The 23930-nt window shown below is 39.1% G+C and overlaps 5 protein-coding genes across 5 annotated transcripts; 4 read left to right on the forward strand and 1 right to left on the reverse strand.

The window, feature by feature from the left end:
* Window positions 1–231: 231 nt before the first annotated feature.
* LOC120543612 (trichohyalin-like) lies at window positions 232–5208 on the forward strand. Its single transcript, XM_039776752.1, has one exon. The coding sequence runs from the start codon at window positions 232–234 to the stop codon at window positions 5206–5208; it is 4977 nt and encodes a 1658-aa protein (XP_039632686.1).
* A 4333-nt stretch (window positions 5209–9541) lies between these two features.
* LOC120543613 (trichohyalin-like) lies at window positions 9542–10246 on the forward strand. Its single transcript, XM_039776754.1, has one exon. The coding sequence runs from the start codon at window positions 9542–9544 to the stop codon at window positions 10244–10246; it is 705 nt and encodes a 234-aa protein (XP_039632688.1).
* A 68-nt stretch (window positions 10247–10314) lies between these two features.
* LOC120575607 (trichohyalin-like) lies at window positions 10315–13602 on the forward strand. Its single transcript, XM_039826408.1, has 2 exons — window positions 10315–10859; window positions 11774–13602. The coding sequence occupies exons 1-2, from the start codon at window positions 10323–10325 to the stop codon at window positions 13061–13063; spliced, it is 1827 nt and encodes a 608-aa protein (XP_039682342.1). The 5' UTR covers window positions 10315–10322; the 3' UTR covers window positions 13064–13602.
* A 952-nt stretch (window positions 13603–14554) lies between these two features.
* On the forward strand, window positions 14555–18368 carry LOC120575608 (chromosome partition protein Smc-like). The gene is made up of 2 exons (XM_039826409.1): window positions 14555–16450; window positions 16968–18368. The coding sequence occupies exon 1, from the start codon at window positions 14590–14592 to the stop codon at window positions 16441–16443; it is 1854 nt and encodes a 617-aa protein (XP_039682343.1). The 5' UTR covers window positions 14555–14589; the 3' UTR covers window positions 16444–16450; window positions 16968–18368.
* Window positions 18369–19952: 1584 nt separating this feature from the next.
* LOC120543600 lies at window positions 19953–23001 on the reverse strand. The gene is made up of 4 exons (XM_039776740.1): window positions 21954–23001; window positions 21564–21719; window positions 21044–21136; window positions 19953–20674 (listed from the first exon to the last, which is right to left on the reverse strand). The coding sequence occupies exons 1-4, from the start codon at window positions 22866–22868 to the stop codon at window positions 20384–20386; spliced, it is 1455 nt and encodes a 484-aa protein (XP_039632674.1). The 5' UTR covers window positions 22869–23001; the 3' UTR covers window positions 19953–20383.
* Between the last annotated feature and the right edge of the window lie 929 nt (window positions 23002–23930).

Raw genomic sequence — 23930 nt, forward strand, 5'->3', positions numbered from 1 at the left:
TTGAATGAATTGAAATCCCTAGAATATCTGAGGGAAAAGCTGCAACAGCTGGATGAAAGGATGAGTGAAGACGTGAAAAACAAAATCATGAGACTGGAGCAAAACAATGAAGACTTATTAAAACTGTTGAGTGTTTTGGGGCAAAAGCATGAGGCTCTGGATAAACTGAAGGAAAATATGTCATCTTACACTGAGATATTACAAAGAGAAAGAGAAGGTTTGAAGAGTACGATGTCAGAAATTGTCATGCAGAGACAAGAAATGGCCAATCGACACAGACAAGAGGCTGACTTGGAAAAGACACATCTTATAGAACTAAAGGCAGAGCAGAAGCAAGACAGAGAGGATCTGGATAGAAAGAGTGAGATGATGAACAAGGAGAAACTGGACTTGGAGCTGATGAGGTCTGACATTCTGAAACAAAGTGACATATTAGAACAAGTGATACAAGATATAGAAGAGGAAAAAGACAAACTGGAAATCACAAAGACTGAGCTAAAAAAGCAGAATGAACATGCAGACAGTCAGTTTGATGAGATCAACAGACAGAAAACCAACATTAAAGATCTGACCCTTCAGCTTCAGACAGAAAGAGACAAACTTGACAATGTCATGAACAGGATTACCTTAAAACAAGAACAACAACAACTCAAGGAAGAAGAGTTCAAAAGACAAACACAAGAAGTGGAAACCAGTAAGAACAGTTTACTGGTAGAAAGAGAAGAACTGGAACTTTTGAGGAAGGATCTCAACAGGAAGAAAGAAGAGGTTGAAGCTGCCACGATCACCATTAGTGGAGAGAGGGAACAACTCAATGAGATGAAGATTAGTACTGACAATGACAGACGAATGCTCGAGAAAGAAAAGGACAGAATGGAAGGAGAAAGGTCTGAGGTGAAAATGAGAGAAGATCAACTCTTGAATGAATTGAAATCCCTAGAATATCTGAGGGAAAAGCTGCAACAGTTGGATGAAAGGATGAGTGAAGACGTGAAAAACAAAATCATGAGACTGGAGCAAAACAATGAAGACTTATTAAAACTGTTGAGTGTTTTGGGGCAAAAGCATGAGGCTCTGGATAAACTGAAGGAAAATATGTCATCTTACACTGAGATATTACAAAGAGAAAGAGAATGTTTGAAGAGTACGATGTCAGAAATTGTCATGCAGAGACAAGAAATGGCCAATCGACAGAGACAAGATGCTGAGTTGGAAAAGACACATCTTATAGAACTAAAGGCAGAGCAGAAGCAAGACAGAAAGGATCTGGATAGAAAGAGTGAGATGATGAACAAAGAGAAACTGGACTTGGAGCTGATGAGGTCTGACATTCTGAAACAAAGTGACATATTAGAACAAGTGATACAAGATATAGAAAAAAAAAAAGACAAACTGGAAATCACAAAGACTGAGCTACAAAAGCAGAAAGAACATGCAGACAGTCAGTTTGATGAGATCAACAGACAGAAAATCAACATTAAAGATCTGACCCTTCAGCTTCAGACAGAAAGAGACAAACTTGACAATGTCATGAACAGGATTACCTTAAAACAAGAACAACAACAACTCAAGGAAGAAGAGTTCAAAAGACAAACACAAGAACTGGAAACCAGTAAGAACAGTTTACTGGTAGAAAGAGAAGAACTGGAACTTTTGAGGAAGGATCTCAACAGGAAGAAAGAAGAGGTTGAAGCTGCCACGATCACCATTAGTGGAGAGAGGGAACAACTCAATGAGATGAAGATTAGTACTGACAATGACAGACGAATGCTCGAGAATGAAAAGGACAGAATGGAAAGAGAAAGGTCTGAGCTGAAAATGAGAGAAGCTCAACTCTTGAATGAATTGAAATCCCTAGAATATCTGAGGGAAAAGCTGCAACAGCTGGATGAAAGGATGAGTGAAGACGTGAAAAACAAAATCATGAGACTGGAGCAAAACAATGAAGACTTATTAAAACTGTTGAGTGTTTTGGGGCAAAAGCATGAGGCTCTGGATAAACTGAAGGAAAATATGTCATCTTACACTGAGATATTACAAAGAGAAAGAGAAGGTTTGAAGAGTACGATGTCAGAAATTGTCATGCAGAGACAAGAAATGGCCAATCGACACAGACAAGAGGCTGAGTTGGAAAAGACACATCTTATAGAACTAAAGGCAGAGCAGAAGCAAGACAGAGAGGATCTGGATAGAAAGAGTGAGATGATGAACAAGGAGAAACTGGACTTGGAGCTGATGAGGTCTGACATTCTGAAACAAAGTGACATATTAGAACAAGTGATACAAGATATAGAAGAGGAAAAAGACAAACTGGAAATCACAAAGACTGAGCTACAAAAGCAGAAAGAACATGCAGACAGTCAGTTTGATGAGATCAACAGACAGAAAACCAACATTAAAGATCTGACCCTTCAGCTTCAGACAGAAAGAGACAAACTTGACAATGTCATGAACAGGATTACCTTAAAACAAGAACAACAACAACTCAAGGAAGAAGAGTTCAAAAGACAAACACAAGAACTGGAAACCAGTAAGAACAGTTTACTGGTAGAAAGAGAAGAACTGGAACTTTTGAGGAAGGATCTCAACAGGAAGAAAGAAGAGGTTGAAGCTGCCACGATCACCATTAGTGGAGAGAGGGAACAACTCAATGAGATGAAGATTAGTACTGACAATGACAGACGAATGCTCGAGAAAGAAAAGGACAGAATGGAAGGAGAAAGGTCTGAGGTGAAAATGAGAGAAGCTCAACTCTTGAATGAATTGAAATCCCTAGAATATCTGAGGGAAAAGCTGCAACAGTTGGATGAAAGGATGAGTGAAGACGTGAAAAACAAAATCATGAGACTGGAGCAAAACAATGAAGACTTATTAAAACTGTTGAGTGTTTTGGGGCAAAAGCATGAGGCTCTGGATAAACTGAAGGAAAATATGTCATCTTACACTGAGATATTACAAAGAGAAAGAGAATGTTTGAAGAGTACGATGTCAGAAATTGTCATGCAGAGACAAGAAATGGCCAATCGACAGAGACAAGATGCTGAGTTGGAAAAGACACATCTTATAGAACTAAAGGCAGAGCAGAAGCAAGACAGAGAGGATCTGGATAGAAAGAGTGAGATGATGAACAAAGAGAAACTGGACTTGGAGCTGATGAGGTCTGACATTCTGAAACAAAGTGACATATTAGAACAAGTGATACAAGATATAGAAGAGGAAAAAGACAAACTGGAAATCACAAAGACTGAGCTACAAAAGCAGAAAGAACATGCAGACAGTCAGTTTGATGAGATCAACAGACAGAAAATCAACATTAAAGATCTGACCCTTCAGCTTCAGACAGAAAGAGACAAACTTGACAATGTCATGAACAGGATTACCTTAAAACAAGAACAACAACAACTCAAGGAAGAAGAGTTCAAAAGACAAACACAAGAACTGGAAACCAGTAAGAACAGTTTACTGGTAGAAAGAGAAGAACTGGAACTTTTGAGGAAGGATCTCAACAGGAAGAAAGAAGAGGTTGAAGCTGCCACGATCACCATTAGTGGAGAGAGGGAACAACTCAATGAGATGAAGATTAGTACTGACAATGACAGACGAATGCTCGAGAATGAAAAGGACAGAATGGAAAGAGAAAGGTCTGAGGTGAAAATGAGAGAAGCTCAACTCTTGAATGAATTGAAATCCCTAGAATATCTGAGGGAAAAGCTGCAACAGCTGGATGAAAGGATGAGTGAAGACGTGAAAAACAAAATCATGAGACTGGAGCAAAACAATGAAGACTTATTAAAACTGTTGAGTGTTTTGGGGCAAAAGCATGAGGCTCTGGATAAACTGAAGGAAAATATGTCATCTTACACTGAGATATTACAAAGAGAAAGAGAATGTTTGAAGAGTACGATGTCAGAAATTGTCATGCAGAGACAAGAAATGGCCAATCGACAGAGACAAGATGCTGAGTTGGAAAAGACACATCTTATAGAACTAAAGGCAGAGCAGAAGCAAGACAGAGAGGATCTGGATAGAAAGAGTGAGATGATGAACAAAGAGAAACTGGACTTGGAGCTGATGAGGTCTGACATTCTGAAACAAAGTGACATATTAGAACAAGTGATACAAGATATAGAAGAGGAAAAAGACAAACTGGAAATCACAAAGACTGAGCTACAAAAGCAGAAAGAACATGCAGACAGTCAGTTTGATGAGATCAACAGACAGAAAACCAACATTAAAGATCTGACCCTTCAGCTTCAGACAGAAAGAGACAAACTTGACAATGTCATGAACAGGATTACCTTAAAACAAGAACAACAACAACTCAAGGAAGAAGAGTTCAAAAGACAAACACAAGAACTGGAAACCAGTAAGAACAGTTTACTGGTAGAAAGAGAAGAACTGGAACTTTTGAGGAAGGATCTCAACAGGAAGAAAGAAGAGGTTGAAGCTGCCACGATCACCATTAGTGGAGAGAGGGAACAACTCAATGAGATGAAGATTAGTACTGACAATGACAGACGAATGCTCGAGAATGAAAAGGACAGAATGGAAGGAGAAAGGTCTGAGGTGAAAATGAGAGAAGCTCAACTCTTGAATGAATTGAAATCCCTAGAATATCTGAGGGAAAAGCTGCAACAGCTGGATGAAAGGATGAGTGAAGACGTGAAAAACAAAATCATGAGACTGGAGCAAAACAATGAAGACTTATTAAAACTGTTGAGTGTTTTGGGGGGGGCAAAGCATGAGGCTCTGGATAAACTGAAGGAAAATATGTCATCTTACACTGAGATATTACAAAGAGAAAGAGAATGTTTGAAGAGTACGATGTCAGAAATTGTCATGCAGAGACAAGAAATGGCCAATCGACAGAGACAAGATGCTGAGTTGGAAAAGACACATCTTATAGAACTAAAGGCAGAGCAGAAGCAAGACAGAGAGGATCTGGATAGAAAGAGTGAGATGATGAACAAAGAGAAACTGGACTTGGAGCTGATGAGGTCTGACATTCTGAAACAAAGTGACATATTAGAACAAGTGATACAAGATATAGAAGAGGAAAAAGACAAACTGGAAATCACAAAGACTGAGCTACAAAAGCAGAAAGAACATGCAGACAGTCAGTTTGATGAGATCAACAGACAGAAAACCAACATTAAAGATCTGACCCTTCAGCTTCGACAGAAAGAGACAAACTTGACAATGTCATGAACAGGATTACCTTAAAACAAGAACAACAACAACTCAAGGAAGAAGAGTTCAAAAGACAAACACAAGAACTGGAAACCAGTAAGAACAGTTTACTGGTAGAAAGAGAAGAACTGGAACTTTTGAGGAAGGATCTCAACAGGAAGAAAGAAGAGGTTGAAGCGCCCACGATCACCATTAGTGGAGAGAGGGAACAACTCAATGAGATGAAGATTAGTACTGACAATGACAGACGAATGCTCGAGAAAGAAAAGGACAGAATGGAAGGAGAAAGGTCTGAGGTGAAAATGAGAGAAGCTCAACTCTTGAATGAATTGAAATCCCTAGAATATCTGAGGGAAAAGCTGCAACAGCTGGATGAAAGGATGAGTGAAGACGTGAAAAACAAAATCATGAGACTGGAGCAAAACAATGAAGACTTATTAAAACTGTTGAGTGTTTTGGGGCAAAAGCATGAGGCTCTGGATAAACTGAAGGAAAATATGTCATCTTACACTGAGATATTACAAAGAGAAAGAGAATGTTTGAAGAGTACGATGTCAGAAATTGTCATGCAGAGACAAGAAATGGCCAATCGACAGAGACAAGATGCTGAGTTGGAAAAGACACATCTTATAGAACTAAAGGCAGAGCAGAAGCAAGACAGAGAGGATCTGGATAGAAAGAGTGAGATGATGAACAAAGAGAAACTGGACTTGGAGCTGATGAGGTCTGACATTCTGAAACAAAGTGACATATTAGAACAAGTGATACAAGATATAGAAGAGGAAAAAGACAAACTGGAAATCACAAAGACTGAGCTACAAAAGCAGAAAGAACATGCAGACAGTCAGTTTGATGAGATCAACAGACAGAAAATCAACATTAAAGATCTGACCCTTCAGCTTCAGACAGAAAGAGACAAACTTGACAATGTCATGAACAGGATTACCTTAAAACAAGAACAACAACAACTCAAGGAAGAAGAGTTCAAAAGACAAACACAAGAACTGGAAACCAGTAAGAACAGTTTACTGGTAGAAAGAGAAGAACTGGAACTTTTGAGGAAGGATCTCAACAGGAAGAAAGAAGAGGTTGAAGCTGCCACGATCACCATTAGTGGAGAGAGGGAACAACTCAATGAGATGAAGATTAGTACTGACAATGACAGACGAATGCTCGAGAATGAAAAGGACAGAATGGAAAGAGAAAGGTCTGAGGTGAAAATGAGAGAAGCTCAACTCTTGAATGAATTGAAATCCCTAGAATATCTGAGGGAAAAGCTGCAACAGCTGGATGAAAGGATGAGTGAAGACGTGAAAAACAAAATCATGAGACTGGAGCAAAACAATGAAGACTTATTAAAACTGTTGAGTGTTTTGGGGCAAAAGCATGAGGCTCTGGATAAACTGAAGGAAAATATGTCATCTTACACTGAGATATTACAAAGAGAAAGAGAAGGTTTGAAGAGTACGATGTCAGAAATTGTCATGCAGAGACAAGAAATGGCCAATCGACAGAGACAAGATGCTGAGTTGGAAAAGACACATCTTATAGAACTAAAGGCAGAGCAGAAGCAAGACAGAGAGGATCTGGATAGAAAGAGTGAGATGATGAACAAAGAGAAACTGGACTTGGAGCTGATGAGGTCTGACATTCTGAAACAAAGTGACATATTAGAACAAGTGATACAAGATATAGAAGAGGAAAAAGACAAACTGGAAATCACAAAGACTGAGCTACAAAAGCAGAAAGAACATGCAGACAGTCAGTTTGATGAGATCAACAGACAGAAAATCAACATTAAAGATCTGACCCTTCAGCTTCAGACAGAAAGAGACAAACTTGACAATGTCATGAACAGGATTACCTTAAAACAAGAACAACAACAACTCAAGGAAGAAGAGTTCAAAAGACAAACACAAGAACTGGAAACCAGTAAGAACAGTTTACTGGTAGAAAGAGAAGAACTGGAACTTTGAGGAAGGATCTCAACAGGAAGAAAGAAGAGGTTGAAGCTGCCACGATCACCATTAGTGGAGAGAGGGAACAACTCAATGAGATGAAGATTAGTACGACAATGACAGACGAATGCTCGAGAAAGAAAAGGACAGAATGGAAGGAGAAAGGTCTGAGGTGAAAATGAGAGAAGCTCAACTCTTGAATGAATTGAAATCCCTAGAATATCTGAGGGAAAAGCTGCAACAGCTGGATGAAAGGATGAGTGAAGACGTAAAAACAAAAATCATGAGACTGGAGCAAAACAATGAAGACTTATTAAAACTGTTTAGTGTTTTGGGGCAAAAGCATGAGGCTCTGGATAAACTGAAGGAAAATATGTCATCTTACACTGAGACATTACAAAGAGAAAGAGAAGTTTGAAGAGTACGATGTCAGAAATTGTCATGCAGAGACAAGAAATGGCCAATCGACAGAGACAAGATGCTGAGTTGGAAAAGACACATCTTATATAGAACTAAAGGCAGAGCAGAAGCAAGACAGAGAGGATCTGGATAGAAAGAGTGAGATGATGAACAAAGAGAAACTGGACTTGGAGCTGATGAGGTCTGACATTCTGAAACAAAGTGACATATTAGAACAAGTGATACAAGATATAGAAGAGGAAAAAGACAAACTGGAAATCACAAAGACTGAGCTACAAAAGCAGAAAGAACATGCAGACAGTCAGTTTGATGAGATCAACAGACAGAAAACCAACATTAAAGATCTGACCCTTCAGCTTCAGACAGAAAGAGACAAACTTGACAATGTCATGAACAGGATTACCTTAAAACAAGAACAACAACAACTCAAGGAAGAAGAGTTCAAAAGACAAACACAAGAACTGGAAACCAGTAAGAACAGTTTACTGGTAGAAAGAGAAGAACTGGAACTTTGAGGAAGGATCTCAACAGGAAGAAAGAAGAGGTTGAAGCTGCCACGATCACCATTAGTGGAGAGAGGGAACAACTCAATGAGATGAAGATTAGTACTGACAATGACAGACGAATGCTCGAGAAAGAAAAGGACAGAATGGAAGGAGAAAGGTCTGAGGTGAAAATGAGAGAAGATCAACTCTTGAATGAATTGAAATCCCTAGAATATCTGAGGGAAAAGCTGCAACAGCTGGATGAAAGGATGAGTGAAGACGGAAAAACAAAAAAATGAGACTGGAGCAAAACAATGAAGACTTATTAAAACTGTTGAGTGTTTTGGGGCAAAAGCATGAGGCTCTGGATAAACTGAAGGAAAATATGTCATTTACACTGAGACATTACAAAGAGAAAGAGGTTTGAAGAGTACGCTGTCAGAAATTGTCATGCAGAGACAAGAAATGGCCAATCTACAGAGACAAGATGCTGAGTTGGAAAAGACACATCTGATAGAACTAAAGGCAGAGCAGAAGCAAGACAGAGAGGATCTGGATAGAAAGAGTGAGATGATGAACAAGGAGAAACTGGACTTGGAGCTGATGAGGTCTGACATTCTGAAACAAAGTGACATATTAGAACAAGTGATACAAGATATAGAAGAGGAAAAAGACAAACTGGAAATCACAAAGACTGAGCTACAAAAGCAGAAAGAACATGCAGACAGTCAGTTTGATGAGATCAACAGACAGAAAACCAACATTAAAGATCTGACCCTTCAGCTTCAGACAGAAAGAGACAAACTTGACAATGTCATGAACAGGATTACCTTAAAACAAGAACAACAACAACTCAAGGAAGAAGAGTTCAAAAGACAAACACAAGAACTGGAAACCAGTAAGAACAGTTTACTGGTAGAAAGAGAAGAACTGGAACTTTTGAGGAAGGATCTCAACAGGAAGAAAGAAGAGGTTGAAGCTGCCACGATCACCATTAGTGGAGAGAGGGAACAACTCAATGAGATGAAGATTAGTACTGACAATGACAGACGAATGCTCGAGAAACGAAAAGGACAGAATGGAAAGAGAAAGGTCTGAGGTGAAAATGAGAGAAGCTCAACTCTTGAATGAATTGAAATCCCTAGAATATCTGAGGGAAAAGCTGCAACAGCTGGATGAAAGGATGAGTGAAGACGTGAAAACCAAAATCATGAGACTGGAGCAAAACAATGAAGACTTATTAAAACTGTTGAGTGTTTTGGGGCAAAAGCATGAGGCTCTGGATAAACTGAAGGAAAATATGTCATCTTACACTGAGACATTACAAAGAGAAAGAGAATGTTTGAAGAGTACGATGTCAGAAATTGTCATGCAGAGACAAGAAATGGCCAATCGACAGAGACAAGATGCTGAGTTGGAAAAGCACATCTTATAGAACTAAAGGCAGAGCAGAAGCAAGACAGAGAGGATCTGGATAGAAAGAGTGAGATGATGAACAAAGAGAAACTGGATTTGGAGCTGATGAGGTCTGACATTCTGAAACAAAGTGACATATTAGAACAAGTGATACAAGATATAGAAGAAGAAAAAGACAAACTGGAAATCACAAAGACTGAGCTACAAAAGCAGAAAGAACATGCAGACAGTCAGTTTGATGAGATCAACAGACAGAAAACCAACATTAAAGATCTGACCCTTCAGCTTCAGACAGAAAGAGACAAACTTGACAATGTCGCAAACAGGATTACCGTAAAACAAGAACAACAACAACTCAAGGAAGAAGAGTTCAAAAGACAAACACAAGAACTGGAAACCAGTAAGAACAGTTTACTGGTAGAAAGAGAAGAACTGGAACTTTTGAGGAAGGATCTCAACAGGAAGAAAGAAGAGGTTGAAGCTGCCCCGATCACCATTAGTGGAGAGAGGGAACAACTCAATGAGATGAAGATTAGTACTGACAATGACAGACGAATGCTCGAGAAAGAAAAGGACAGAATGGAAGGAGAAAGGTCTGAGGTGAAAATGAGAGAAGCTCAACTCTTGAATGAATTGAAATCCCTAGAATATCTGAGGGAAAAGCTGCAACAGCTGGATGAAAGGATGAGTGAAGACGTGAAAAACAAAATCATGAGACTGGAGCAAAACAATGAAGACTTATTAAAACTGTTGAGTGTTTTGGGGCAAAAGCATTAGGCTCTGGATAAACTGAAGGAAAATATGTCATCTTACACTGAGATATTACAGAGAAAGAGAATGTTTGAAGAGTACGATGTCAGAAATTGTCATGCAGAGACAAGAAATGGCCAATCTACAGAGACAAGATGCTGAGTTGGAAAAGACACATCTTATAGAACTAAAGGCAGAGCAGATGCAAGACAGAGAGGATCTGGATAGAAAGAGTGAGATGATGAACAAAGAGAAACTGGACTTGGAGCTGATGAGGTCTGACATTCTGAAACAAAGTGACATATTAGAACAAGTGATACAAGATATAGAAGAGGAAAAAGACAAACTGGAAATCACAAAGACTGAGCTACAAAAGCAGAAAGAACATGCAGACAGTCAGTTTGATGAGATCAACAGACAGAAAACCAACATTAAAGATCTGACCCTTCAGCTTCAGACAGAAAGAGACAAACTTGACAATGTCATGAACAGGATTACCTTAAAACAACAACAACAACAACTCAAGGAAGAAGAGTTCAAAAGACAAACACAAGAACTGGAAACCAGTAAGAACAGTTTACTGGTAGAAAGAGAAGAACTGGAACTTTTGAGGAAGGATCTCAACAGGAAGAAAGAAGAGGTTGAAGCCGCCACCATACGTAGTGGGTGGAGAGGGAACAACTCAATGAGATGAAGATTAGTACTGACAATGACAGACGAATGCTCGAGAACGAAAAGGACAGAATGGAAGGAGAAAGGTCTGAGGTGAAAATGAGAGAAGCTCAACTCTTGAATGAATTGAAATCCCTAGAATATCTGAGGGAAAAGCTGCAACAGCTGGATGAAAGGATGAGTGAAGACGTGAAAAACAAAATCATGAGACTGGAGCAAAACAATGAAGACTTATTAAAACTGTTGAGTGTTTTGGGGCAAAAGCATGAGGCTCTGGATAAACTGAAGGAAAATATGTCATCTTACACTGAGACATTACAAAGAGAAAGAGGTTTGAAGAGTACGCTGTCAGAAATTGTCATGCAGAGACAAGAAATGGCCAATCTACAGAGACAAGATGCTGAGTTGGAAAAGACACATCTTATAGAACTAAAGGCAGAGCAGATGCAAGACAGAGAGGATCTGGATAGAAAGAGTGAGATGATGAACAAAGAGAAACTGGACTTGGAGCTGATGAGGTCTGACATTCTGAAACAAAGTGACATATTAGAACAAGTGATACAAGATATAGAAGAGGAAAAAGACAAACTGGAAATCACAAAGACTGAGCTACAAAAGCAGAAAGAACATGCAGACAGTCAGTTTGATGAGATCAACAGACAGAAAACCAACATTAAAGATCTGACCCTTCAGCTTCAGACAGAAAGAGACAAACTTGACAATGTCATGAACAGGATTACCTTAAAACAAGAACAACAACAACTCAAGGAAGAAGAGTTCAAAAGACAAACACAAGAACTGGAAACCAGTAAGAACAGTTTACTGGTAGAAAGAGAAGAACTGGAACTTTTGAGGAAGGATCTCAACAGGAAGAAAGAAGAGGTTGAAGCTGCCACGATCACCATTAGTGGAGAGAGGGAACAACTCAATGAGATGAAGATTAGTACTGACAATGACAGACGAATGCTCGAGAATGAAAAGGACAGAATGGAAGGAGAAAGGTCTGAGGTGAAAATGAGAGAAGCTCAACTCTTGAATGAATTGAAATCCCTAGAATATCTGAGGGAAAAGCTGCAACAGCTGGATGAAAGGATGAGTGAAGACGTGAAAAACAAAATCATGAGACTGGAGCAAAACAATGAAGACTTATTAAAACTGTTGAGTGTTTTGGGGCAAAAGCATGAGGCTCTGGATAAACTGAAGGAAAATATGTCATCTTACACTGAGATATTACAAAGAGAAAGAGAAGGTTTGAAGAGTACGATGTCAGAAATTGTCATGCAGAGACAAGAAATGGCCAATCTACAGAGACAAGATGCTGAGTTGGAAAAGACACATCTTATAGAACTAAAGGCAGAGCAGATGCAAGACAGAGAGGATCTGGATAGAAAGAGTGAGATGATGAACAAAGAGAAACTGGACTTGGAGCTGATGAGGTCTGACATTCTGAAACAAAGTGACATATTAGAACAAGTGATACAAGATATAGAAGAGGAAAAAGACAAACTGGAAATCACAAAGACTGAGCTACAAAAGCAGAAAGAACATGCAGACAGTCAGTTTGATGAGATCAACAGACAGAAAACCAACATTAAAGATCTGACCCTTCAGCTTCAGACAGAAAGAGACAAACTTGACAATGTCATGAACAGGATTACCTTAAAACAAGAACAACAACAACTCAAGGAAGAAGAGTTCAAAAGACAAACACAAGAACTGGAAACCAGTAAGAACAGTTTACTGGTAGAAAGAGAAGAACTGGAACTTTTGAGGAAGGATCTCAACAGGAAGAAAGAAGAGGTTGAAGCTGCCACGATCACCATTAGTGGAGAGAGGGAACAACTCAATGAGATGAAGATTAGTACTGACAATGACAGACGAATGCTCGAGAAAGAAAAGGACAGAATGGAAGGAGAAAGGTCTGAGGTGAAAATGAGAGAAGCTCAACTCTTGAATGAATTGAAATCCCTAGAATATCTGAGGGAAAAGCTGCAACAGCTGGATGAAAGGATGAGTGAAGACGTGAAAAACAAAATCATGAGACTGGAGCAAAACAATGAAGACTTATTAAAACTGTTGAGTGTTTTGGGGCAAAAGCATGAGGCTCTGGATAAACTGAAGGAAAATATGTCATCTTACACTGAGACATTACAAAGAGAAAGAGAAGGTTGAAGAGTACGCTGTCAGAAATTGTCATGCAGGGACAAGAAATGGCCAATCTACAGAGACAAGATGCTGAGTTGGAAAAGACACATCTTATAGAACTAAAGGCAGAGCAGATGCAAGACAGAAAGGATCTGGATAGAAAGAGTGAGATGATGAACAAAGAGAAACTGGACTTGGAGCTGATGAGGTCTGACATTCTGAAACAAAGTGACATATTAGAACAAGTGATACAAGATATAGAAGAGGAAAAAGACAAACTGGAAATCACAAAGACTGAGCTACAAAAGCAGAAAGAACATGCAGACAGTCAGTTTGATGAGATCAACAGACAGAAAACCAACATTAAAGATCTGACCCTTCAGCTTCAGACAGAAAGAGACAAACTTGACAATGTCATGAACAGGATTACCTTAAAACAAGAACAACAACAACTCAAGGAAGAAGAGTTCAAAAGACAAACACAAGAACTGGAAACCAGTAAGAACAGTTTACTGGTAGAAAGAGAAGAACTGGAACTTTTGAGGAAGGATCTCAACAGGAAGAAAGAAGAGGTTGAAGCTGCCACGATCACCATTAGTGGAGAGAGGGAACAACTCAATGAGATGAAGATTAGTACTGACAATGACAGACGAATGCCTCGAAAAAGAAAAGGACAGAATGGAAGGAGAAAGGTCTGAGGTGAAAATGAGAGAAGCTCAACTCTTGAATGAATTGAAATCCCTAGAATATCTGAGGGAAAAGCTGCAACAGCTGGATGAAAGGATGAGTGAAGACGGAAAAACAAAATCATGAGACTGGAGCAAAACAATGAAGACTTATTAAAACTGTTGAGTGTTTTGGGGCGGCAAAGCATAGAGGCTCTGGATAAACTGAAGGAAAATATGTCATCTTACACTGAGACATTACAAAGAGAAAGAGGTTTGAAGAGTACGCTGTCAGAAATTGTCATGCAGAGACAAGAAATGGCCAATCTACAGAGACAAGATGCTGAGTTGGAAAAGACACATCTTATAGAACTAAAGGCAGAGCAGAAGCAAGACAGAGAGGATCTGGATAGAAAGAGTGAGATGATGAACAAAGAGAAACTGGACTTGGAGCTGATGAGGTCTGACATTCTGAAACAAAGTGACATATTAGAACAAGTGATACAAGATATAGAAGAGGAAAAGACAAACTGGAAATCACAAAGACTGAGCTACAAAAGCAGAAAGAACATGCAGACAGTCAGTTTGATGAGATCAACAGACAGAAAACCAACATATAATCGACCTCTGACCCCGCTCTCAACGGAAAGAGACAAACTTAACAAAGGCATGAACAGGATTACCTTAAAACAACAACAACAACAACTCAAGGAAGAAGAGCACAAAAGACAAATACAAAAAATGGAAACCACAAAAACAAAAAGAATTAGTTTACTGGTAGAAAGAAAGGAACTGGAACTTTTGAGGAAGGATCTTGCGAGGAAGAAAGAAGAGGTTGAAGCGCCGCCACGACCACGCATTAGTGGAGAGAGGGAACAACTCAATGAGATGAAGATTAGTACTGACATGGAAAGACGAATGTTCGAGAAAGAAAAGGACAGAATGGAAGGAGAAAGGTCTGAGGTGAAAATGAGAGAAGATCAACTCTTGAATGAATTGAAATCCCTAGAATATCTGAGGGAAAAGCTGCAACAGCTTGATGAAAGGATGAGTGAAGACGTGAAAAACAAAATCATGAGACTGGAGCAAAACAATGAAGACTTATTAAAACTGTTGAGTGTTTTGGGGCAAAAGCATGAGGCTCTGGATAAACTGAAGGAAAATATGTCATCTTACACTGAGATATTACAAAGAGAAAGAGAAGGTTTGAAGAGTACGATGTCAGAAATTGTCATGCAGAGACAAGAAATGGCCAATCAACACAGACAAGAGGCTGAGTTGGAAAAGACACATCTTATAGAACTAAAGGCAGAGCAGAAGCAAGACAGAGAGGATCTGGATAGAAAGAGTGAAATGATGAACAAGGAGAAACTGGACTTGGAGCTGATGAGGTCTGACATTCTGAAACAAAGTGACATATTAGAACAAGTGATACAAGATATAGAAGAGGGAAAAGACAAACTGGAAATCACAAAGACTGAGCTACAAAAGCAGAAAGAACATGCAGACAGTCAGTTTGATAAGATAAACCAAGAAAAACAACAATTGTATCAAATAAAGACAACTACTGAAAGTGAGAGAGAAAGGTTTTTAAATGAAAATAAGAGGATGGAAGGAGAACTGTCCGAGCTGAAAATTACAAAGGTCCGGCTCACCAGGTTAATGAACTTCATGGTAAGTCTCAGCGCAAAACTCAAAGAGTTGAATCAAAGGAGACATGAGGACTTTAGAAAGAATATGGACAAATTTGGACAGAAATATAAAGACATGCTCCAATCGAACTCAGTATTGGAACATAAGTGTGATGAACTTGATAAACAGAAAAATAAGGTCACTGGTTATTATGACCTGATGCAAAAAGAGAAGAAACATATGGTGACAATAATGCTTGACAAAGCGGTACAAAGTGAGGTTGTAAAGGAATGGCTTCAGGAGCAAGATGTTGATGAACAGTATTTTAATAAACCTAAAGAGTTTGAATGTGAGAAGGGTGTCTTCCAGTCAGATGCCATGATCCAGACGGAAGAATTTGAACATCAGTGGAAGTTAGAGGGAGATATACATGATCTTGAAAGAAAACCTAAATACTTGAAAACTAAGGGGGGAGGTCTGCTGCTGATGGTGGCGGAAGATGAAGGGAAAAATAAACAGAAGATGTTCAAGTTGGCTCCTGAGCCAGATGATTTTACAGACGAGAAAATGTCAAGAAGAGATTGTTTGCGAAAGATCTGGAAGGATACTAAAATGGAGCGGAAGGAGATCAATCAGATGAAGTGCATGAGCCATGAGATGAAAAACAACATAGAGAAAAGACTAAAGGTGATCAATCAGTTTGTTAAGAGAACATGGTTACAGAAAGAAAAGGAACTACTGGAGAATAAGCTGAAACAAGGACTAAGTAAGGACATGACATCCCAAATTGACTGCGAGAGAGACAGCATAACACTGGATAAAAAATACAGAGAGATCCAACAACTTCAAGTTCAGATGCTTAGTGAGAAAGAAAAACTGTGTACACTGACAAGTATTGATAAAGCTAATCAAACATTCAAGGTCGATATAACCACAAGGGATGGAACAATGCATGTAAAACAACAGACTTCTGCTAAAATGTATCAAGAGAAGATGAAGGTAGAAGAAACTGATGCAGCTCCAGAGACATCCAGCGGACTCCTTTGTCAACTCCGGCATTTTTGCTATCGATGCTGCTGCCCTTGCTGTCCCTGCTGCAAGCAAGTCTGAAAGACAGGTCTATGTCACTGTCATTACAAATGTTAATGTTCCTGGCATACATTTGAAATACAGTATTTCTACTTTTCTTAAACAAGTATTTGTCTTAATCACTTGTAATCCAAAGATAACAACTTAACATTTTTACTTTTTATTTTTTTAGTTTAGCAAGTATGTATTTCATTGTCTGCAAATTGTTTCTTTTTGGAAGTCCAGATAGCTGAAAAATTGAAATTTACCAGCCAGATGTTTTATTCTATAGTAGAGTTGCTTAAGTGAATTCAAACTACTCTTTTGACACTTTGTTAAACCATGATGAGCACTAACAAAAAGTAATACAGTAACTCAAAATGTTAAGGTATTTCTGCAGATCAGAGTGCAAAATGTGTGAGGCTTGTGTGTCTTGAAAGTGCCTTGCCTGTATTGCACCATGTTTGTTTGCATATGTCATATATTTCAATCAGGAGAGACAAGTATATGAAGTAATGATGAATGTTTATTATAACGAATGATATGTGATAATAATGTCTTGGCAGAAAGTTGCAGAAAGATTCTACAGGAACAATTGTAATGAGGGGCGTCTGCCCTAAGCAGCAGTGAGATGAATCCCCCCATGGAGTCCAGACACTGGTGGAGGTTGTGGCTGATGATTCTGATGAGGCTGATTGGCTGAAGAGGCTGATGAACCTGTTAAGACTGGCGATGCCAACAACAGAGACAACATATTGAAATAACTGAACAGCCGTGAACACAGCATGCTCATAACAGCAGCATAAACGTACTAAAGGCATGGAGAGAATCATATTTAAACAGATGCAGCAGCAGAATGATAGGCTAACAATGTAGGTGTGTCGGTAAGTAAGCATGCATGGGAGGAGTGCATGAGAGGAGTGAATGACAGGATGCACAAAAGATAAAACCTTGCAACAGGATAGTGTTCCTGACTGAAATTATGCTATAGCTTCAAGCTTCATTTATTGGTTAACAAAATAAGATTTGATAGTTTACTTAAATAACTTTAAGAGTGAGTGCATTATTTGTAGTTTGCATATTGCATTTTATTTTACAAACAACTTACAAAAAATACATTTTACAGCATGAACATATCCGCCCTTTTATCATTACCACCCACCCAAACAAAAATCAAGAAAAGATGACACAGTAACTACAATATGCAGACAAAATAACAAAAAAAACAATTAACTATTAAGCAAATAAACATGTTTAAATGAGCCATTAAACATGTCTCTCCCCAGTACAAAGCTTCTTAGGCGCCCTGCAGAAGGCTCAGGTACTTTCCCCATTTTCTAGTGCAGACATCCAACCTGGCAAACCATTTGTATGACATTTTGTTAAACGCAGCCACCCTAGCTATCTCACAAGCCCACTCTTGGATTGACAGCTATCATTACTAGTTTGGACTCAGCTTCTTATGTGCTTATCCATCCTGTTTAGGACTGACAAATAATCTTGGGCTGAATGGAACCTGGGTCCCTGCAATCCAACATAGATTATGTATCCCAGTCCAAATTTCCTGGACCTTATGACAGGAACATAGGACATGAAGTAATTGGCCGTCCTTTGTCTTACATTTCCAACTATTTTGTGTGTCTTTCATACCAAGTCTAAACAATCTGGAAGGAGTCCAATAGAAGCAATGTATAATCTTGAAGTCACATCGCGTGACGTAGTTTTAAAATTCCTACTGTTTCTGTCCCACTCCTCATCATCCAGTGTAATATTCAGATCCCTTTCCCAAGTCTTCTTGAGGGCTGACCAGGCTCCATCCCCTAGGTTCTGCATAAGCATAGAATAATACCCAGAAGCCTCATGACCTTTTCCATATTTCAACACCTTATCTAAACATTCTGGTGCCTTCGGGGCTGAATAACTGGATCCAAAAATCCCCACCAACAGATGGAGAAGTTGCAAATATCTAAAACTTGAGACCTAGGGATTCCAAATTGCTGTACCACATGCTCAAATGATTACAATATGTCACTGTGATACAGATCCTCCAGTGTAACAACTCCCTTTTCCAACCAATCCCACAAAAAAGGGTAGATCTAACAATACATAACTTTGGATTTCGCCAAATACTTGGTTAAGTATTTAGATATGGATCCAATTCAAACAGCCAAGCCACTTTAGTCCGCACAACTTTTAAGAGAGATTATCGGATGTGTTTTTGCCTCACCATACAGTTTGACATACAGGCTTTGTAACGGCGATGATGAGGCAAGAACAGATTGCTCAATACAATACCAGGGTGGGGCTCTCCCAGGAGGACGTGACCAGTGGGCCATATGCCTTAAATTAGAAAGGAAGAGGAAGAGATTGGATAAGGTAATTCAGCTTGAGAACACAAACCATTTTTATAACATTGACCTCTATTGAGAGATTGAGAGTCTCCCATCTGTTAACATCACAAGAGATTTTATTCAATAATGGATCCAAATTAACTTTAACAAGGTCTTTTAACTGGGGAGGGAATAACATACCAAGATATACGATACCTTGCTTGGGCCACTGAAACGCACCTGATTGTTAAGGCTGTAACGGGACATTGAGCTGTTAAAGGCAACACTTCTGACTTTGACCAATTTACCCTATAACTTGAACATTTTTAAAGAAAGAGTCAATGATCCTGAGTAGATAGGGTATTGATCTACTGGGTTCAGACACAAAAAGTATATCATCAACATAAAACATAAGTTTGTGCCCTACCCCTCCTACCGCAACGCCTGGGGAAGTTAGTCTCCCCCCTTATGGCTGCTGCCAAGGGCTCTATGGCTAACATATTGCAATTTTAAAACATAATGTATTGAACTTAAGAATGAATTTTCACTTAATTACAGAAAATATTTAATAGTTATTTATAGACCTGACCTTGCCAAGTTCACACTATTTTGTTTTGTTGTTGTATTGCTGGTTCTTTTTTCTTGCTTTTTTTAAAGTATTCACTGGTTTACCTTGTTATGTTATAATTATTTTAAAAAACAACTAAATAAGGCATTTATTATTTATTTAAAAAATAAATGTGTTGATGTGTTAAATAAATTATTTATTTGAACAAACCTTTCTTGTCAAATAAAACTGTCCACATTAAAACATTTTTCTGTTAAGCGTATTAATTTACTTGTATTAAAAGCTGCTTGTTATTAATTAACATAACTTATAACAGTAGTAGACTGATACTACCATTGTAATCCATTTATTTACTAAGTTCAAACAAAGGAACTAGAGCCATTCAAATATAATCCTAAAACTAGATATGATATGATGAGATTATACAGTGTTTAATTAAATGAATCTGTTGTTTACCTTGGAGGTTTGTGTCCTGTCACAGTATGACAGACTGGCTTTATTATTACACGTCTGAAGTATAGTCTGGTGAACTATTCGGCCGGAGACCTTAGCATGGACTTTAGAGAATTTGGCCCGCCCATGAGAGAGAGACATCATGGCTTTCAAACGAGCAAATATATAAAAGAGCCATCAGATACAGTATTAGGGGACCACTAAGGCCTGTATAAAAGCATCCAAAGAGCACCACGTCATGGGACCTTTAATGTTACTTCATGGGTGTGGGTGGGAATGGCTGGCAGAATCTCCGGGGCGGCAGAGACGTCCGATGGCCGTTGTTGTGCAGAAGATCTCCCAGCTGCCCGGAATGATCGCCCCCATCACTTTTTTGTAATCTTAGTTGTTTTGGTACTTAAACTTAGCTATCGTCACCACAGGACACTCACCTTTGGTCGTCTAAATTTAACTGTAGGCAGCTAGAGATTTCTGGCACGAACACCGGTAACGTTAGGAGACTTAAGGATGGCCGCAGTTCCTGGTGCCTGGGGTCTGATATGGTTCGTTTCCTGACGGATTATTAAACTGCTGTGCAAGACTTCAACTTCCCACAAATAGTTGACCAGGGACAAGTTGAACTGTACAGCATTTAAGACAGCAGCTTTAACTTTAAGGCTTGTACTTTTGGAGACAGCTTAATCCCATCCAGTTCCAGGAACAGTTTCTGAAATACCTCAAAAGTGTAGCGCAGTGTTGGGGGATAAGCAAGGTTGAGGGCATAAATGAGCCCCATTAGCAGCGTACAAGCTTTAGCGGCACATCCTGGCAGCATCTTCTTGCCTTCAAGCATGATGGACACATCCACTGGGTGCTCTCCATCATCACCATGGACCACCAGGATCTTGAGGATGTGCTGAGTGGCATCACTGCGGTTGTCCTCCTGCATACAAACAAATTAAGACAATCCCATTGAGAAACAAAAAGTGACTTCATTATCTGGGGATGAAGACGCTAAAAAGGAACATCATTAAGGAGAGCTCAGATTATGTTACATTTAGTTAAATCTATTTTACAGTGAGCCAATATTAGCAAAACATTTGTAGAACACACAGACACAAGATGGCTGCACTGCACAGATGGTAGCCCCCGAAAATCTACTTGTATCTAATCATTACAATGACAACATAAATTGTGTGCCTCTGCACCTTTTCTCACTTACTTTAGCTTGCACTTGAATGATAACACATTACAATTTTAATCGTTGTCATTACAGGAAACATTTACAGAAAAAATAAAAATCATGCTTTACCAGGCAATCTTCAAAAAGTTCCTCTTCTTTCTCACCAAGGTAGAGTATGAGGCTGCGGATAATAGCTTCAAGTCTCATCTCGATGCTTTGGTTCTGTGAACAGATTAATATTGTATTAATAATTAACCATTATTCATACACAATGAATTGTCAAATGACAGCATGCATCTGCAAGGAAGAAGCTGTCATTTAAGTACACATAGCATGTGTGGAAAGATGGAGTGTGCAGGGGCATAGAAACTACCAAGTGTGAGTTCAGACTTTCAATTCTACTTTACTCGGATGATTTTGACATATGTGAGAAGCACAAGGTAACATGTTTCTACTGGGTGTTGGCTGATGTTCTGTCTATTAAGGTGTACATTATCAATTTCTGTAGTTTTGTATAAGGCAGATGATGTTAAGAAATGTAGCTATCATTGAGTGTGAGGATTTGTGCTGTGCGTGCATTCATATTGGGAAGCGACGTAAAAAAAAGGGAGACAGAGCAGAGAAAACGCACAATTTTTACCAAACACACCTGACTCAGTTTGTCCAAGAATGGCCTCAGCTTGGTCCCCACGACTCCTCCCTTGGCCTTCATCAGGGCAATAAGTTTTGGTGTGAAGTTGTCGAGTTTGTACATGAAGGTTTGCTCCAGGGAAATTGTAGTAATCCTCCTGAATTCCTCCTTTATCTAAATTGACAAAAGATTCACAAGTACAACATCAAGTAATGGGCCAAATACTAGCGCAATGATCAAGAGGAACACTATTTGTCTACATTTAACTCTGAGAGAAGTGCATTTCAAGTTTATTTATGTTCATGTGTCAGTCAGGAATAGTAGTCCATAATATCTTTTATTAAAACAAATTATTGTTATTGTCTAGTGGAGCAAGTAACATCTTTGAGGGTTTATAGATTCACTTACCTCAGCTTCACAAAACAAAGCAGGCCATCTCTGTTGAAAGTCGCCAGCAGCAGGACTCCCACTCACTACCTCAAGCCTTCGACAGGAGAATGTTTTTGCCATTTTTTCTTGAATCACCTTAGTGTTGTTCTTCTTTTTCACTTCCTTAAGAAGCTCCTGTCTCTCCATCTCCAGACTGTTGTTCGTTTCTCCACTTGGATGTGGAGGAAGGTAGTTCACCTCTGCTCTCTTTGGTCTCTTGCAATTTTTGGCAGGATTTTTTTCACCAGGGGATTTCCTTTTCAAGGAGTTGATATCAAGCTCAGGGCAAGGTACATCAAGCCTTCTCATTTTAGAACGGTAATTAGCCATCTTGTATTTAAGACGCTGCTGCCACCCGTACAAGCCTGAGAATGAGGTTCCGGGCTCCCTTAGGCATGGATGCTTTTTTATCAGAGCTTCTACAACTGCCAGTATGTGAAGACCAGTAGGATAGGCAGTGTAGTGGAATATTGCTTCAGCAAGTTTCTTGAGTATGTTAGAGTTCATGCTTGGATTCTGAAGAAGCGAGCCATCACTTTCATAAGCCTTATTTCCTGCTTGAAGGAGCATTTCAATATTATAATGAAAAGTGGGTACCACAAAATTAGTTGGTTCTGATCGATACTCTGAGGGCTGTGGTAAAATGATGCTGTCATCCTGGAAAGACAAATCCAGTGACACTGGAGGGGGGGACGCAGCAACCTCATTGATGGGAGTCAATGTAAGAAAAACAGAAGGTTCTTCTGTTTTAACTAGTTTGATTGTGTCTTTGTCCTTAACTACATCTGTTGATGTTAGAGTGAAGAATTGGTTATCAAAATCTTTGTCCATGTACATGGAGTTAAGGACTCCCTTGGAGTTGAAAATGATCCTGTGCAGCTGCCAAAAGTTCATCTACTGTGCTAGGGATTCCATCTAGTAGTGTCAACTTGTGAACTTTAGTCTCTTCAATAATAACATGCAGTTGAGTGGGTGCAGACATCATCACAACCTTGGGCAAGCAGAACTGCAAGACAAAACAAAGAACAAAGACATGATTCAATAATAGCAAACAATATATTTTCTAAGTTTAAAAGTGCCAATAATGAATGCATGCTCTAGACAGATCAGAAAAAGTATACAATAAATATTGTTTTTAAAAGGTTTAAATCTGTAATAAATACACAAATAAATCCTGACAGTGTTAATAACAATACGGCACAAATTGATTTCAAAGTTTTAAGTGATACTTTACCTAGTTTGACAAGCAGATGTGGTGTTTAAGAGAAACCATTCAATCGCCTTCCATTGCATAGGTACTCAATGGGTATATATCAGTGAGTTGTGACTGCTCAATTACTTTCACTATGCTTGTGGACTCCAACTTGAAACATCTAAAATGCTCATAGTACCATGCACTTTGCAATTTCACTGTAAACACCAAGCTGTCACGTACAACGATCATTTGCAATATTTCAGCAAAGTCAGGCAACCCACCAGTGGAGCCATATACCAACATCATGCCAATACTGTAACTGGTTCCCTGAAACTCTGCCTGGTTTGTCAAATGAACAACTGTCTCTTCAGGAAGTTTCTGTGATAGAAATTCCTGTATGTTCTCATTTACAACCTCTAATGGAACTCTTGACATCTTTGATACAGAGACAGCAGGTTTTTTTGACACATGAACCATGGAGATGGTAAGCGATCATGGACTGGTGTTTTTTTGCCATAGACTTCAAAATGTTACGGAAGCAGTTAGTCTGTCTCACAATCTTCTTAAAGAAGCTGTGCTTAGCTTCAAACCTCATCGTCCATAAGGACACTAGTGGGCCAAATGCTTTAATGAGCTGCGGATAATGCTCTTCAAAATGGTGTTTTGGAATCAATTTCCCTTGTGGAAAAACACTGCAAAATCTATGTCTATGCTCAGCGATCAGGCTCTCTAGGTGACCAATGCTTTCATCTGTGTGTTGG

Source organism: Perca fluviatilis, chromosome 16, assembly GCF_010015445.1.
Source record: "Perca fluviatilis chromosome 16, GENO_Pfluv_1.0, whole genome shotgun sequence".
NCBI lineage: Eukaryota > Metazoa > Chordata > Actinopteri > Perciformes > Percidae > Perca > Perca fluviatilis.